Source organism: Saccostrea cucullata, unplaced genomic scaffold (genome assembly GCF_032062105.1).
Source record: "Saccostrea cucullata isolate Sc308-1 unplaced genomic scaffold, CSIRO_AGI_Scuc_v1 ctg1098, whole genome shotgun sequence".
In the NCBI taxonomy this organism is placed as follows: Eukaryota; Metazoa; Mollusca; class Bivalvia; order Ostreida; family Ostreidae; genus Saccostrea; species Saccostrea cuccullata.
Window position 1 is genome coordinate 110,504 of NW_026922818.1, and position 15,598 is coordinate 126,101.

At 33.7% G+C, this 15,598-nt stretch overlaps 1 protein-coding gene and 1 long non-coding RNA gene across 2 annotated transcripts in view; one reads left to right on the forward strand and one right to left on the reverse strand.

Annotated features, from left to right (window-relative positions):
- Positions 1-15,598, reverse strand: part of LOC134262548 (SURP and G-patch domain-containing protein 1-like) — a 168,173-nt gene that overhangs the window by 94,306 nt on the left and 58,269 nt on the right. Inside the window, exon 7 of the mRNA XM_062744945.1 lies at positions 15,271-15,380. Coding sequence (XP_062600929.1) covers positions 15,271-15,380 — 110 coding nt within the window. The remainder of the gene's footprint in view (positions 1-15,270; positions 15,381-15,598) is intronic.
- The window catches only part of LOC134262549 (uncharacterized), an 87,762-nt gene that overhangs the window by 49,337 nt on the left and 22,827 nt on the right, over positions 1-15,598 (forward strand). The window lies entirely within an intron of this gene.

Below are 15,598 nucleotides of genomic sequence, written 5' to 3' on the forward strand. Positions count from 1 at the left end.
TAGCTTTTTAGATTTCTGTTGCCGCCGGGCGCATTGTGTTTCACAAACACATCTTGTTTAGAAAATGATTTTTAAAGAATTTTCCTATATATATCTTTAAAAACTTTGGTCGGCCATTTTGGCCCCGCCCTACCCCTGGGGGTCATGATTTGAACAAATTTGAATCTACACTACTTGAGCATGCATCCATATAAATATGATGAATTATGGCTTTGTCATTCTTGAGAAGAAGATGTTTAAAGAATTTTCCTATATATTTCTATGTAAAACTTTGGTCGGCCATTTTGACCCCAACCTACCCGATCAAATGGGGGGTAATAGGGGGGGGGGGGGGGGGGGGGGGGGGGTCATGATTTGAACAAACTTGAAACTACACTACCTGAGCATGCTTCCATATATATATGATTAATTATGGCTTCATTCTTGAGAAGAAGATTTTTAAAGAATTTTCCTATATATTTCTATGTAAAACTTTGGTCGGCCATTTTGACCCCGCCCTACCCCGGGGGGTTGATTTGAACAAACTTGAATCTACACTACCTGAGCATGCTTCCATATAAATATGATGAATTATGGCTTTGTTATTCTTGGGAAGAAGATTTTTAAAGAATTTTCCTATATATTTGTATGTAAAACTTTGGTCGGCCATTTTGGCCCTGCCCTACCCCCGGGGGTCATGATTTGAACAAACTTGAATCAACACTACCTGAGCATGCTCCCATAAAAATATGATGAATTATGGCTTTGTCATTCTTGAGAAGAAGATTTTTAAAGAATTTTCCTACATATTTCTATGTAAAACTTTGGTTGGCCATTTTGGCCCCGCCCTACCCCCGGGGTCATGATTTGAACAAACTTGAATCTACACTACCTGAGCATGCTCCCATAAAAATAGGATGAATTATGGCTTTGTCATTCTTGAGAAGAAGATTTTTAAAGAATTTTCCTATATATTTCCATGTAAAACTTTGGTTGGCCATTTTGGCCCCGCCTTACCCCCGGGGGTCATGATTTGAACAAACTTGAATCTACACTACCTGAGGATGTTTCCCCATAAGTTTCATTTTTCCCGGCACAGTGGTTCTTGAGAAGAAGATTTTTAAAATATGCCACTAAATTTTCATTAATTCCCAATTATCTCCCCTTGAATGAGGGCGTGGCCCTTCATTTGAACAAATTTGAATCCCCTTCACCCAAGGATACTTTGTGGCAAGTTTGGTTGAAATTGGCCCAGCGGTTCTTGAGAAGAAGTCGAAAATGTGAAAAGTTTACAGACAGACAGACGGACGCCGGACAAAATGTGATCAGAAAAGCTCACTTGAGCCTTCGGCTCAGGTGAGCTAACAATTACCAGCATGATAATCTTCATGCTTGATGGGTCAGGAAAAAAAAAACCATGTAAAAAAATCATATTCCTCTGCAATTAATCAATTTCCCATGCTATGTTTTATTATCTTTTTGATAAAATGTTCATAGGGCATACGTCTCAATCACCATCTTAGCACGCTTAGGTTTACCGTAATTTTCCGGTTATAGGTCAATACTTTTTTTCTCAGAACCACTGGGGTCGCCCAATATACGAATTCGACCTTTCTTAGGCTCAAGTTTACGAAAAATGCCCCCAAATCAATAAAATTTACGTAAATTTCAGAGCAAATCTGTGCCACTTTTATAACTTTTTTCATTATTTTACGCAGAAAAATTAATGCCTAGGTAAACAATCAAATATTTATTCTATAGCTTTCTTACAAAATAAATTCCATTAAATATCCGTTGATGACAAAGGAAAAAACTGTGCTTCATCAAGTTAATAATTCCTCAACGTGTTATCCATTGCCATCATGCGGTAGCCATCTTGTGAAGTTAGGAAGTCGCTATCATTTACTAAAAGTAAAACCGCAACCGTATCAAAATTTAAAATACGGAAAAATTTTCAAAATCACAAGTGTAGTGTTTCACCATTAATTAGTAGATTGATAAATTGAAATAGTATTAATTTTTTTATTGTAAAAGTCTTATATTTATTTTAATGTAAAATGAGTGAAATAAATTGTTGCCAGTCAATTCCTAAAAATCATTTTGAAAGATAGTTTGAAGTTTTACAAGCAATTATGGAAATATACATGCGGATGATAAAAAATTAATTTTATTGATATAGAGTTTTACAAGCAAAGAATTAGTAATAAATGCAGGTTACAGAAATATGATTTAAGACAGAAATATAATTTTAACTGATATAATAAGGTTTATCAAAAGCGTCTTTGTACACAAGAAGTACACTGAATTACCGCTATACAAAGATTGTCTTCTAACGAATTTCAATTGTCTGACAGATAAAAGGATTTACACTGTGTGTACACGCAAAGGTTTCAACACCTGTGTTGGTTTAATACCCGCAGGGCATGATTAGCAAATCCACGTGCCGTTATAGGGTATTAGTGTTACACATCATTGAACAAACAAAGCCATGAAATTCATAATGATTGTCGAATTGTGGATGTACCGGTACTCTCAATTAAATTTATAAATTAAACTTTCAGCGTGGTAATATTATTTCAATTCTTTACTGTTGCTTTATACATGTATATACATTCAATGGTCGTTTGTGGGTTTTAGCAAATCCCCGAAGAAGAAAAATGAAAAAGGCGGATATCGAAGCAATTGTCGTCCACCGTTAAATAACTAACTGAATAAACTATATTAGGAATGTGTCCAAGTTGTTCTGAAATCAGAATTATTATTCTTTGATCTCGGGTATTTCCCGAATTATAGCTTAAAATAAGAAACGTATTTACGTGTTATTTTTGCCTCTGGTTTAACAACAGTATGAAACTACGGAGGCATTGAACAGGCAAGTTGGAGAAAAAAAAGTAGTAACACAATTCAAAGAAGTTTTAACTACATTTTTTTAAAAACTTTATTTAAATGCTGTTCTCATTAAAATACCAGTTTGTTTTCTTGATACGTTCATGTCACCGAATTGCCCCGGTAATTTTAGAGGTTTACCTGTTCTGATACCTTGTATCTGCGTGAGAATCTTTAGAAAACGGGAAACAAAGCCTCATCCTATATAGTTAGTTCGTCCTATCTTAGGATTTTTCAAAAATTAAGGCTGAAAATGAGCCTTTCGACCTATATACCCCATCGACCTATAACCCGAAAATTACGGTAATCGCCAGTCGTAGTTTTAGAGTTACTTCCCGTTGTTATGAAACGTCGCGTGTTGCTATTTTAAGCACTGGGCATGTGGAGAAGTAAACAAAACTTGGTGAAAAAATGCAATATCTAAAAAAATAAAACATTTAGAAAAAGGGGACACTGGTCCAAATGTTCCTTTTGTGTTAACTTAAAAAAAAATGCCACCCATTCATCAGTTTTAGTTATAGGGAAACAAAACATTTCATACAACAGGCTACAATTCTTATAATTATTAATTTCTGAAAAATATTGCCATGGTAACTGACTTACTGTATCAACTATTTTTCTTTAAATTCCTTCAAAAGGTTACTACGGTTTTGGGCAAATTTTAGTACATTTGTGAAGTAAGATACATGATAAATCCTTTTCAATTTAATCATTTTTTTTTTAATTAAAAAAAAAGTGTTAGTTATTCCATTGTTTGTTGTTTTAAGTTTAAACATTGCAAAAATCAATCATTGATTAATGAAGATAAGGAAGTCTAACACGCATAATTTTGTGTTTGCTTTCTCATTTTGCCTTCGCGCAGCTTTCTCCATGGTTAAATTTTCAAATGGAGAACCCTGCCAAGATGCATCAACTGACAAAGTTTAATGGATATAAGCCAATAAGTACCTGAGATATTTAAATATAGCCATAGTATTTCAAAAGTACTAGGTCAATGTGACTTACTTTTTGGTTGACATTCTCAGTCTGAAAATCCAAGATGCTTCAAGTGACAAAGTTTTGATGATTCTAAGCCAATAAGGACCAGAGATACTTTAATATAGCCATAATATTTCAAAAGTAGGTCACTGTGACCTACTTTTAGGTCGATGTTCTCTGAAAACCCAAGATGCACCAACTGACAAATTAAGTTTGATGATTCTAAGCCAATAAGTACCCAAGATACTTTTGTGGGGGGTAAGATTTCAAAAGTAGGTCACCTTTTTGATCGATATTCTCCGAAAACCCAAGACAAAGTTTGATGATCATATGTCTTAAAGTATTCAAAATATTCCATTTTAAAAATTTGAAAACAAATACCTGCAAAATTTTAAAAGTAGGTCACTTCATCATAAATATGTACTTAGATCATTAGCATAATACCCAGGAGCAAAGAAAAGAAAAGAATTCATACATTTTCACTATGTAATCATTACAGCCCTGCCTAACACCAAAACCCTGACCCAGGCTCTCCTTGTTCATCATAACTATGTACTTGGTTAGTTTACTTAATACCCAGGAGCAGAGAAGAAGATTTTCAAAGAACTTACGCATTTTCAGTGAAAATTTTTCACTAGATAATCAATAGAGCTCCGCCCTAACACCAGAAGCCCCAACCCAGGGGCCATGAAATTCATATTTTTGGAAGAGACATTTTTGCTCATCATAACTATGTACTTAGTTTAATACTCAGGAGCAGCGAAGAAGATTTTCAAAGAAATCATGCATTTTCAGTATATGTATTAATAAATAGCCCCACCCTAGCATTAGAACCCCTAACCCTGGGGCCATGAAATTCACAATTTTGGAAGAGGTAGCATTATTCAACATAACTATATTTTATTTAATGCCCATGAGCAGAGAAGATTTTAAATGAAACAATGCATTTTCACTATATAATCTATTTAGCCCTGCCCTTATCCATAGATGCCTTGTGCCAAAATTGGTTGAAATTGGTTGAGCGGTAGTCCGAAATACCTGAAGTTTTCCAGGATTTTTTTTTTACGATTTTGATATTTTACGTGCCAGGAAAACGTCAGAACCAGCGCCATTACGAAACTGGGAATTCCCCTCCTTCAACCGGAGTTGATTTTTAGCCGGGCTTATTGCTCAAAGAGCAATTGCCGGCTTATGTCATCCTGTTCAAGGCAGGAAGTCAACCCCATAGTCGCCATTTTAAAGTTACGTGCAAAAATATAGTTTTACTCTCATGCAACTGCTTTTGAGATAATACAAACGCTAAATAAAGCAACAAAAATAAAACGAAGTTTTATCTTTATAAATAAACATTAGTAGTAATGAATTTGAAAACTTCAGTCCTAAGTCAAAGAACATAGCGTAAGGATTTTTGATAATCAGTGTTATCGTAGTTCCCTACACATACAAGGTATAGCAGGAGAGGGAACCAGACTGGCCTGTTTGTTTACATTCAGCTGTGGTACCAGATTAATTCTGATTCTGACAAATTGGGACCGTGGTATTAGGATTGAAAAACTCACTGTCAGAGTTTTATCATTTATATTGATAGTTTTAAAATAATTTTTTCATCAGAATATAAACGTGATTCATGTAAGAAATTCATTCTACTCTGTAAATGAGCCCGGCTCTCTGTACTTCTGAGTACTTTGATTAATATTTGCAAACCGAACTAAATGTCGAAATTTGAATTTATCAATAGCACAATGTCTCTAGTACTCACCAATATCGATGAAAAGAAAATATCACTCCACATTTCATTACAGGACTTGCAAGATTTTAAAATGCACTAAATGGAGACAAATCTTGAAAGTCTGATAAAAAATTTTCATCAGAATGCATCTTTTAGAATTGAACAATAAAAACGATATTGGTAAAAACTAAAAGTATTGTACTATTGAACTTCTGAGTTTGACATTTAATTTAAGTTGGAGGCAGTGAATTACCAGTTTTCATAATGGCGCGCGCTGGTTCTGACGTTTTCCAGGCACGTAAAATATCAAAATTGTTAAAAAAAAAAAGACTTCCGGTTTGGTGGCGCCAAAGAATGGCGTGATTTTTTCGACAGAGAAAAAAGTGGGGAAGAATTTCGTCTGGACCCAAATTTATAGAATGTAAGGTTATATAATTTTCCTTCCGATTACCCCGGGTGCGAACGATATCATTTAACCAGGAACCATACAGCTTAGAGACTAAGACTGGTACTACTTTACTAGTAGAGGATAGAGAAAATTCGGACGACCATGCCACGAACGAACGTCAAGGATAAGGATAGCAAAAACGATACGGCAAGTGACCTTACTAATAAAGACTTAAAAGATATTTTCACCTCACTTATTGAAAAACTAGATGGGTCAGTGAATGCTAAACTTAAAAAAAATCCAAGATAAGCTCGATAATGTAGACGAAAATATGAATTCAAAGTACTTAGAAAAGACCTCAATGACGTCCAGTTAGCACTAGAGGATCAGGACTTGAGAATAACGGACTTGGAGGGTATTAAGGTGGAAAAGATTGACTCTCAGTGCAACAGAATACATGAACTGGAAGAGTCCGTGAAAGAATTACAGACTTACATTTTACACCAAGAAAACAGATCAAGGAAATATAATTTGCTATTCTATGGTATTCCTAAAGTCGATCAGGAAAATACAAATGATGTAATTCTAAGCTGTCTGGAAAAAAATCTACATATGTCGCCTGAAGGCATCATATTAAATACAAAATTCGCACAGAATACCCAGGAATCCAGAGAACACATACAAACCGGACGCACCAGAGGCGCTGATAGTTAAATTTGCCAAGATGGAGGACTGAAATAAAGTACTATACCAAGCAAGGGCAGTAACCTTACCAAAAGGAATGGCAATCAGGACGGATTTACCAAATCAGCTGAAGAAGAAAAGGGGCGAGCTTGCACACAAAGCATACATCATGAGGAAAAATGATCACGTCAAGACCAGAATCCCTGAAACCAAAGACAGTGTGATCCTACAGTTCCGTGCTAAAGATGAAACTGTTTGGAAGCAGTGCGAGTAAGCTTTCCTTACACAATGGGTGTGTCAGTAACATCTGTTGTTTTACTACAACTTACCTTGCAGGGAACCATAATTTGTGTTATAATATAGGTTCTAAGTTAAGGAATCGTGTTCTACACAACCTGGATGCATAAGTGCTATCTCATTATTGTACATTTATATACATTTATTACACACTTAGTAATAAATACAGGTTTTTTGCATATGCGATATGGCTGACGTCACAGTAGCCGTATCAGCCCTGCAGGGCTGATATGGATTTGCGGGGCTGATATCCGTATCAGCCCTGCAAATCCATATCAGCCCTGCAGGGCTGATACGGCTATTGTGACGTCAATATCACACCCTTAGTAAATTAAACCACAAAACAGTACTTGTGATCGTACACAATTTTTGGTGCGTTCATATTCTCTTAATTTTAACTTTTTGAAAATAAGGTTAATTTTAATTTACAAATACATGTAATACTATAGAATATTTTCAAATGATGGATCGTGCATTAAAATAGAAGTAGAAACAAACCCAAATCTTATGAGACATTAGACTATGTACATGTGTGTAAGAAGTGCATGCATGATTATTTACTTACTTTCTTCTCAACTGAATGTGTTCTGTATTTTATTACTAAGTATGTAATAAATATAATAAAACATACCCTTTTCCACATCACAATCAGCCCTCGATAGCCCTCGGGCCTTCGGCCCTCTGGCTGATATTCGTGTCTCGGGCTGATACAGGATGTGATGGAAAAGGGTATGTATTATTTCTATATACAACTGAATAACCTTTTCATGTTGTTCCTATAATAACCCTCACTTTTAAATATCAAATTTATTTGGAAACTGGTATTTGATAACATGCTGGAAGGTTTTTTTGTTTTTAGTATGAATGATAGATGTGTAAATGGAAATTTTTTTTGTATATGCTAGCTGGCATATTTTGCAAACATTTTACTATATATGACTAGATTTAAGATTACGTCAGTAAACTGCAGGGGACTTCAGGACAGTAAAAAAAAGAAAAGATGTTTTCAACTATTTAAGGGACTTAAAGTCCTCTATTTTTTGTTTACAAGACACTCACTATACCGAGTCAGAAAAAAAATCAATTTATGCTCAATGGGGTCATGATATATTAATGAGCTCGGGTAGAACTGATGCTAGAGGTACCTTAACACTTCTAAACAATAATATAGAACTAAAAGTTTTGAGAGTGAAATATGACAACAATGGAAATTACATTATATCTAATATACTAGCTGAAAATAGATTCACAATAACTCTTGTTAACTTATATTGCCCAAATAAAGAAGACTCTCATTTCTACTCTGAAATAGGTAAGTTGATTGAAGATTTTGAATCAGACTTTGTAATCATGTGTGGGGATTGAAATTTTGTTCAGGATTTTCAACTAGATTGTTACAATTATGTTACAGAAAACAATTTAAAAAATAAAGAAGAAATTGAAAAACTTAAGAATAAATTTAATTTAATAGATCCTTGGAGGATAAATAATCCTGAGTCTAAAATGTATACATGGAATCGAAAGAACCCATTGAAGCAGGCACGGCTTGATTATTTTCTTATTTCTGAGGAATTAATGTCAATAGTAGAAGATGTTAAAATTTTGCCTGGGTACAAAACAGATCATTCTATTATAGAAATTGAGCTCATAATTAATGATTTCCATCGAGGTAAAGGGTTTTGGCGTTTTAACAATTTTCTTTTGAGAAATAAGGATTATGTTTCAAATGTAAAACAAGTAATCAAGGAGACACTGTCTGAATACAAAGGCCCTGAATCTAATACAAGTACAGAATCAAGTTTAACAGTCCCTGATGATTTGTTCCTTGATATACTTTTAATGAAAATAAGAAGTATGACTCTGTATTATTCAGCTAAAAAAGCTAAGGAAAGAAATAATAGAAAACAAGAACTACAAATTCAAATAAAAGTTGTAATGGAATTGTACAATGCATATCACTTAGAAATATATTCAAATATGCTTAATGACCTACAGATTGAATTAGAAGAAATGAGACAAGAGGCTCACAGGCCTTATAGGTCACCTGAGTATCATGTAACAACTTTCCAGCAATTGTATTTGGTTCGTGTTTTAATCCAAAAGCCATGAAATTCACAAATTTTGAAGGAGGCACCATTGCTTATCAAAAGGGCAGATTTCACAGCATTAATTTATTTTTAGTCAAAGTATCCCCCTGGTACCCCTGATCCAGTGGCACTGAAATTACCTATTTTGAAAGAGGCCCCTTTCTTCATTATAAGGCCAGCATTTTTTTTTATGTTTAGGTTTAGTTATGAACATGAGAATAAAAAAGTCCCGAAGGAGAAGGAAATAAAAAAATTTTTTTGAAATAAATCAATTATTAACATTTGTACATTCTTTTTTATGCTATTCTAATAGGCTCCTTACCACTGGACACATAATGCTTACAAATAGGAAAGTAGAACATTCAATTGCTTATTTCATCATCTGCCAGTTTGGGCCAGTTACATAAATTTTGTGATGTTGGTCAAAATATATTTAAAAAAATCAATTCTTTAAAAGTCTTTCAATATATCTTCATTTCTTTAATATTTGTTAGGTGAATGTGTAGACATTGTTCTAAAATTTACTTGATGCCTAAAATTATAATTCCTATCATAAAACAGACAGGGAGTATTGGGGAGTAGGGTGAACATTTTTTCAATTAAGTGTAAAATAATTTTTCTGGCTGATACAAATGATACTACATGCCTGTATATATTTAAATTTTCTTGCCTTTTAATAGTTGATTTTTTTTTTCTTCAGGTTATTGTTTATTTCTTCCTCAAATGGACTTAACTTCTCTCATAGTTTTATTCATTACATCTGATGCATAAGCAACCCTTTTCTGAAGAATGATGCTTAGACTGTAAGCTATAACAGAGACCTAAACAATGTCGCTGGCAATATGCAATAGCTACCACGGGCAGTTTAAAACCTGGGGGAGGAAAATAATTTACAGACAGATACTTTTGAAACGAATACATAATTATCTCACCAGCATGTCATTGTGCAACGAAGTCGTCAGCATTTTATTTGTCCTTTGAACGGGTGAAACGTTTTGAATGGCACTCGTATCGATGAATTTTACACTAAACCAATCTATCTTCTCAGGTCTAGCTTTATTTACCCGCCATTTCGTCTTAAAACCGGAAGTGCGAGTTCGTAAATTTGAAATCTCGATCCCGACTCAAATTTGACATCGGAAAGAAAAAAATTATTTTATTTTTTTCTGAAAATTCAAAACCTTTAGCGGAGGGTTTGTAAAACTGAAAATAAAATATATCCTGGCCTTAAATATGTAATTAGATCATTAGTATATTAACCAAGAGCAAAGGATAAGATGTTCAAATAAATCATGCATTTCACTATATAATCAATCCCCACCCTAAAACAACAACCCCTGACCCTGGGGCCATAAAATTCACAATTTTGGTAGAGGCACTCTTGCTCATCATAACTATGTAGTTAGTTAGTTTATTTAATACCCAAGAGCAGAGAAGAAGATTTTTCAAAGAATTCATGTATTTTCACTATATAATCAATAGAGCCCCGCCCTAACACCAGAACCCCTGATCCCAGGGCCATGAATTTCACAATTTTGGTAGAGGACTCATTGCTGATTACAATCATGCAAACAGTTTGACTGCTTGATGTCCAGGGGCTCGTTTCTCAAAAAGTCGTAGATTTGGGCCTAAGTTAGTCCGACTAAGAAAGTTACGCCAAAATTTAGTCGGGCCTAAATCACGTTTCAGAAAACGGTGTAAGACTGGGCCTTAAGACTAAGACCTTTCCGCTAGGTACTAAGCATGCGCAGATCATATTTTATTTGGTTTAGAGAGTTCAATAGCATGCGGTGGATCACACTTAAACCTGATTATAAAAAGTAAAGCACAAGAAGCACGAATTTTCCCTGGCTTTTCATCGTCTTTCAAACAAATATAATACACGAATCTATCTGTATTTTCAAGGTCAAAGCATTTACATACTAGCTAGTATTAGCGGATTCAGAAATCTTGACAAAAGGGCCAGATTGGGGTTGGGTTAGGGGCCCACTGTCACACAAAAAATTGATTGAGCAAATCTTTTATCATTTTGGACACAACCCCCTCCCCCTCTACAACCACAACTTTTATATTAAATAGTTATATGTATTTTGGTATGTTCCAATATATTTTAAAAGTGAAATATATACTATAGAAAAATATAAACGTGTATAACCGGTATTATACGTACTTGCGAAAATTTGGAATAAAACGAAATTTTCCTATGAGTAAAAGCCATAAATTATATGGCATGGGGTTGGAACAGGCTCGTAGCAGTATATTTGAAAGTTGTGAGGGGTGTAACCAGTATCTCAGGGAAGTTTTTCTCTAGTTAAAATACTTTACGCAGAGAGAGTGAAGGACCGGAGCCCCCAACCCATACACTGTAGGCGCACTGTGAAAATTTAACAATTTTGAAATCATATCATAATGATAATCATTAAAACATGGATAAGAGAATTTTGAAGAAATATTATCTGCTAGTTGTCTTCATTTTATAATATCAGTCTATTTATTCGAATTAGACATATTGGCATTTCAGTTGATACATGTACATGTATATACCTACTGTGTATATTTATATTTAGTATTGTATTTTGGACACATAATATTACACTGATATCGATCTAATAATTTACATGGTCCATGTAAAAATACATACCTATATATAGCAATTGCAGTATCAATGATGGCTTGCAAAAGCTAAATTAGTTTTAAATCTATAATTCTTGTGAAACATATTACAGACAAGAAATCTAGTACTTGAGTAATTTTATAAATTTCTCCATTTGAATTTTCCATTTCAATATTTTCAAATCAGATTCATTTAGATCAGGAAAGGTACTAATTTCTACACAACCTGCCTATGTTTTACTGTGAGTACCTTTGAGGAATGTTAACCTGGGTAGAACTCACGTGACTATCAGTATTTTAAATAATTTATTCTACACAAGGGTTCAACATGGGTCATACAGGTAAATAGCTCTCACTTGCCATAGGAAAAGCATTGTACTTTTTATACATTTTTAATATTTTAAGTACCAGCCTAATCATGTGCAAATTTCATACTTTCATACAAGTTTTATAAATGTATTATGCGTCTTTTGTCATTCGCACTAGTTTGCACAATGTTACGCTCATAGTAAACAAAAGTTTTGAAATGAATGACCCTTCTCGATTTACTATAGAAAATCACAAATGTCAGCTGACCCCTGCAACATTGTATGGTTTTGTTCCTTGTATAAATCGTGAATTTCAGTGGTAAAATTTGTTTAATTGTATGGTTTAGATATCAATTAATGATTTGAGATGATAAATTACTTGTCACTGAAGCACAAAATAATTTATTAATGACGTAAGTGATAGGCACAATGGTATAGCTTAGGTAAGGAGACCGGTTTATTTCTTTGCAAATGGTTAATAAAAGTAACTTTCCATATTTTTTCTGTTCTTATCTTAGAATTTATTTTTATAAAATCAACATGTCCAAATTATCCTCTTTAACAATAATTTACATGAATTTTTTTAGGCCATTAGTATACATTTTGTTTCTGTTGATAATTAATTAATACAGTCCCTGAAATGTTCTACTTTCCCATTTTTCCGTTTGTTCAGCTTGCGTTCACTGTTCATTCAGTGTGCGTTCTCCGTTCGCTCTCCGTTCACAGTTTTGCATTCACCATTCACCGTGCGCTCACATTCACCGTTCACACAACGTTCATCGTTTGCTCTTTGTTCCGTTTACTTTGCGTTCACCTTGCGTTCAGCATTCACTTATCGTTCAGTTTTTATTGTCATTGGAAACTCCGAAGTGAAAGGACTTATCTTTTTGATGGTAAGGATTTACTCGTTTTTAATTTAATAACTAAGATATTGTGGTTGAAGAATAATTATTTCATAGCAAAAATTATCTACGATATTTATATTTTTATATTTATGACTTAGCTGTTACGTTATTCATTAAATTTCTCAGGAAAATACAGATTGTTATGAGCACTTTGAGTACCTACATGTATGTAGAAAAATAAGTAGTACAAATACTTCAAGCACGGCAACATTTTGTTGTTATGTAAAAGACGACAAATCATTAATCGATGAATAGTCTATTAATTTACCAATCGGTGCACATATTCGGGAAAAAATTATTTCTAACACGTATTTATAAATGATGCAAGAAAACATGTTAGAACTAGTTCCAAGAATTATAAACAGTATGGTGGATATTCAGTTAATTAAATATCTTTAGAGCGAATTAAATTGATAGTGTGTTCTTAAAAAAAAAGATCAATTGTTTAAAATTCAGTACATTATTATTGTTCTACTTTACGTATATAAAGTCTATAATTAAAGAGGGAGATTTCATTCCTTCACAGTAACTAAATATATGTTTGACATTCAGTATGATTAAGAGCCCCCCCCCCCTTCCTTCGATGTCTTTTCCCCTAAATCGAATACTTAGTATTTAAAGTATATTTAAATTCAAATTTAATTGTATTGTAACACACAAATTTCAGACTTTAAACAAACATCAAAGCAGTCATGAAACAATAGCAGTTCAAATTATATATGTGCTGACAGTGGTATTTTAAATTGGTAAGGAGTATCTTTCAAATTCAATTTCATACTTAATCCTTCCGAGGATATATTCCCCATATTTTTTATTAATTTTTTTTTCTTCAGTAATGGAAATCAGATCTGGAAATTATAGGAAAAACTAGAAATAAGTCCATAGGACATGCCCCGCCGAGGTTATATCAGTAATGCAACATGAATATTCAAATCTGTGTATGAAATTTCAGAATATCTTGAATAGTGATGCAGTTGAATTGCTTACATCAGTATGTATCAGCATACAAAGTTTAACATTAATTAAAGAAAAGTGAGGTCAAGGTCAAAGGTAAGGTCAAGGTAAAAAAATATGTTAATGCAGTTGAAAAGCTTTCATCAGTATGTATCAGCATATATGAAGTTGAAAAAATATTAATGGTTTCTTTGAAACTGACTTAATCACAATTTGATAAAAGTGAGGTCAAGGTCAAATGAAAGGTCAAGGTCAAAAATGTTGATGCAGATGAATTGCTTACATCAGTATGTATCAGCATATGAAGTTTGACACTAACTTATGAAGTGAGGTCAATGTCAAAGGAAAGGTCAAGGTCAAATGTTGATGCAGTTGAAAAGCTCTCATCAGTATGTATCAATATATGAAGTTTGATAAAAAATATCTTGAATGGTATCTTTAAAACTGAGCTAAACACTCATTTAAGAAAAGTGAGGTCAAACGTCAAAGAAAGGTCAGGTCAAAAATTGTTGATGCAGTTGAATAGCTCTCATCAGTATGTATCAGCATATGAAGCTTGATATCACTATCTTGAATGGCATCTTTAAAACTGAGCTAAACACTCATTTAATAAAAGTGAGGTCATGGTCAAAGGAAAGGTCAAGGTCAAAAATATTGATGCAGTTGAATAGCTCTCATCAGTATGTATCAGCATATTAAGTTTGATAACGCTTTTATATGTTATCTTTAAAACTGAGCTAAACACTCATTTAAGAATAGTGAGGTCAAGGTCAAATTTTGATGCAGTTGAATAGCTCTCATCAGTATGTATCAATGTATCAGCATATGAAGTTTGATAACACTATCTTGAATGGTGTCTTTAAAACTGAGCTAAACAAATATTGATGCAGTTGAATAGCTCTCATCAGTATGTATCAGCATATGAAGTTTGATAACATTATATTGAATGGTACCTTTAAAACTGAGCTAAACACTCATTTAAGAAAAGTGAGGTCAAGGTCAAAGGAAAGGTCAAGGTCAAAAAATGTTGATGCAGTTAAATAGCTCTCATCAATATCTATCATCCTACAAAGTTTGATGAAAATATCTTGGATAGTTTCTTTGTTATAGCCAAGGTTAGTTTTTTAACAGTAGGTCAATCTCCAGGGTCAAGGTCAAAAGATAGTACCCAAAGAAAGAATTCTGTTGTCACAACGAATACACCTGTGAAATATGAAAGCCAAATTAAGTCCAACCCAGACAAAAGTTATAGGCAAGGTTAACGTTTTTGTCAACAGACAGACAGACGGGTGGACAGGGCAAAAACTATATACCCCTGAAACTTCGCTTACAGGGGTATATACATGAACATTAAAATTCCCAGATTACAGTAAGCAACCAACGTTTTACCAAATAAAATTGGTTTTATTCAAACTCCTTTAAATTTATATCTCAACAATTGACAGTGTCTAATATTGTTTACCTCTTGCTGGTGACGAATTTGCTTTATCTGATCCTCGTTCAATGAATCACTACCAACCATTTTCCTTGCAAAGTCCTGCAAAGTCACTTGAGGTGGCCTAGCTTTAACAACTATAAGAAAAACAAGAGGCCCATGGGCACATCGCTCACCTGAGCACTGTAGCTTGGAAAAAAGCAGAAATCAGTTTATTATTGAAAAGTTTAAACCCAAAAGTGTTCCCAACCAATCCTTAAAGGGGAGAGGGTATGATTTGATTAAACTTGAATCTACACTAACTAAGGATGCTTGCATATTTCTTAGACTACCTGTTGCTTTATTGCCCTTTACA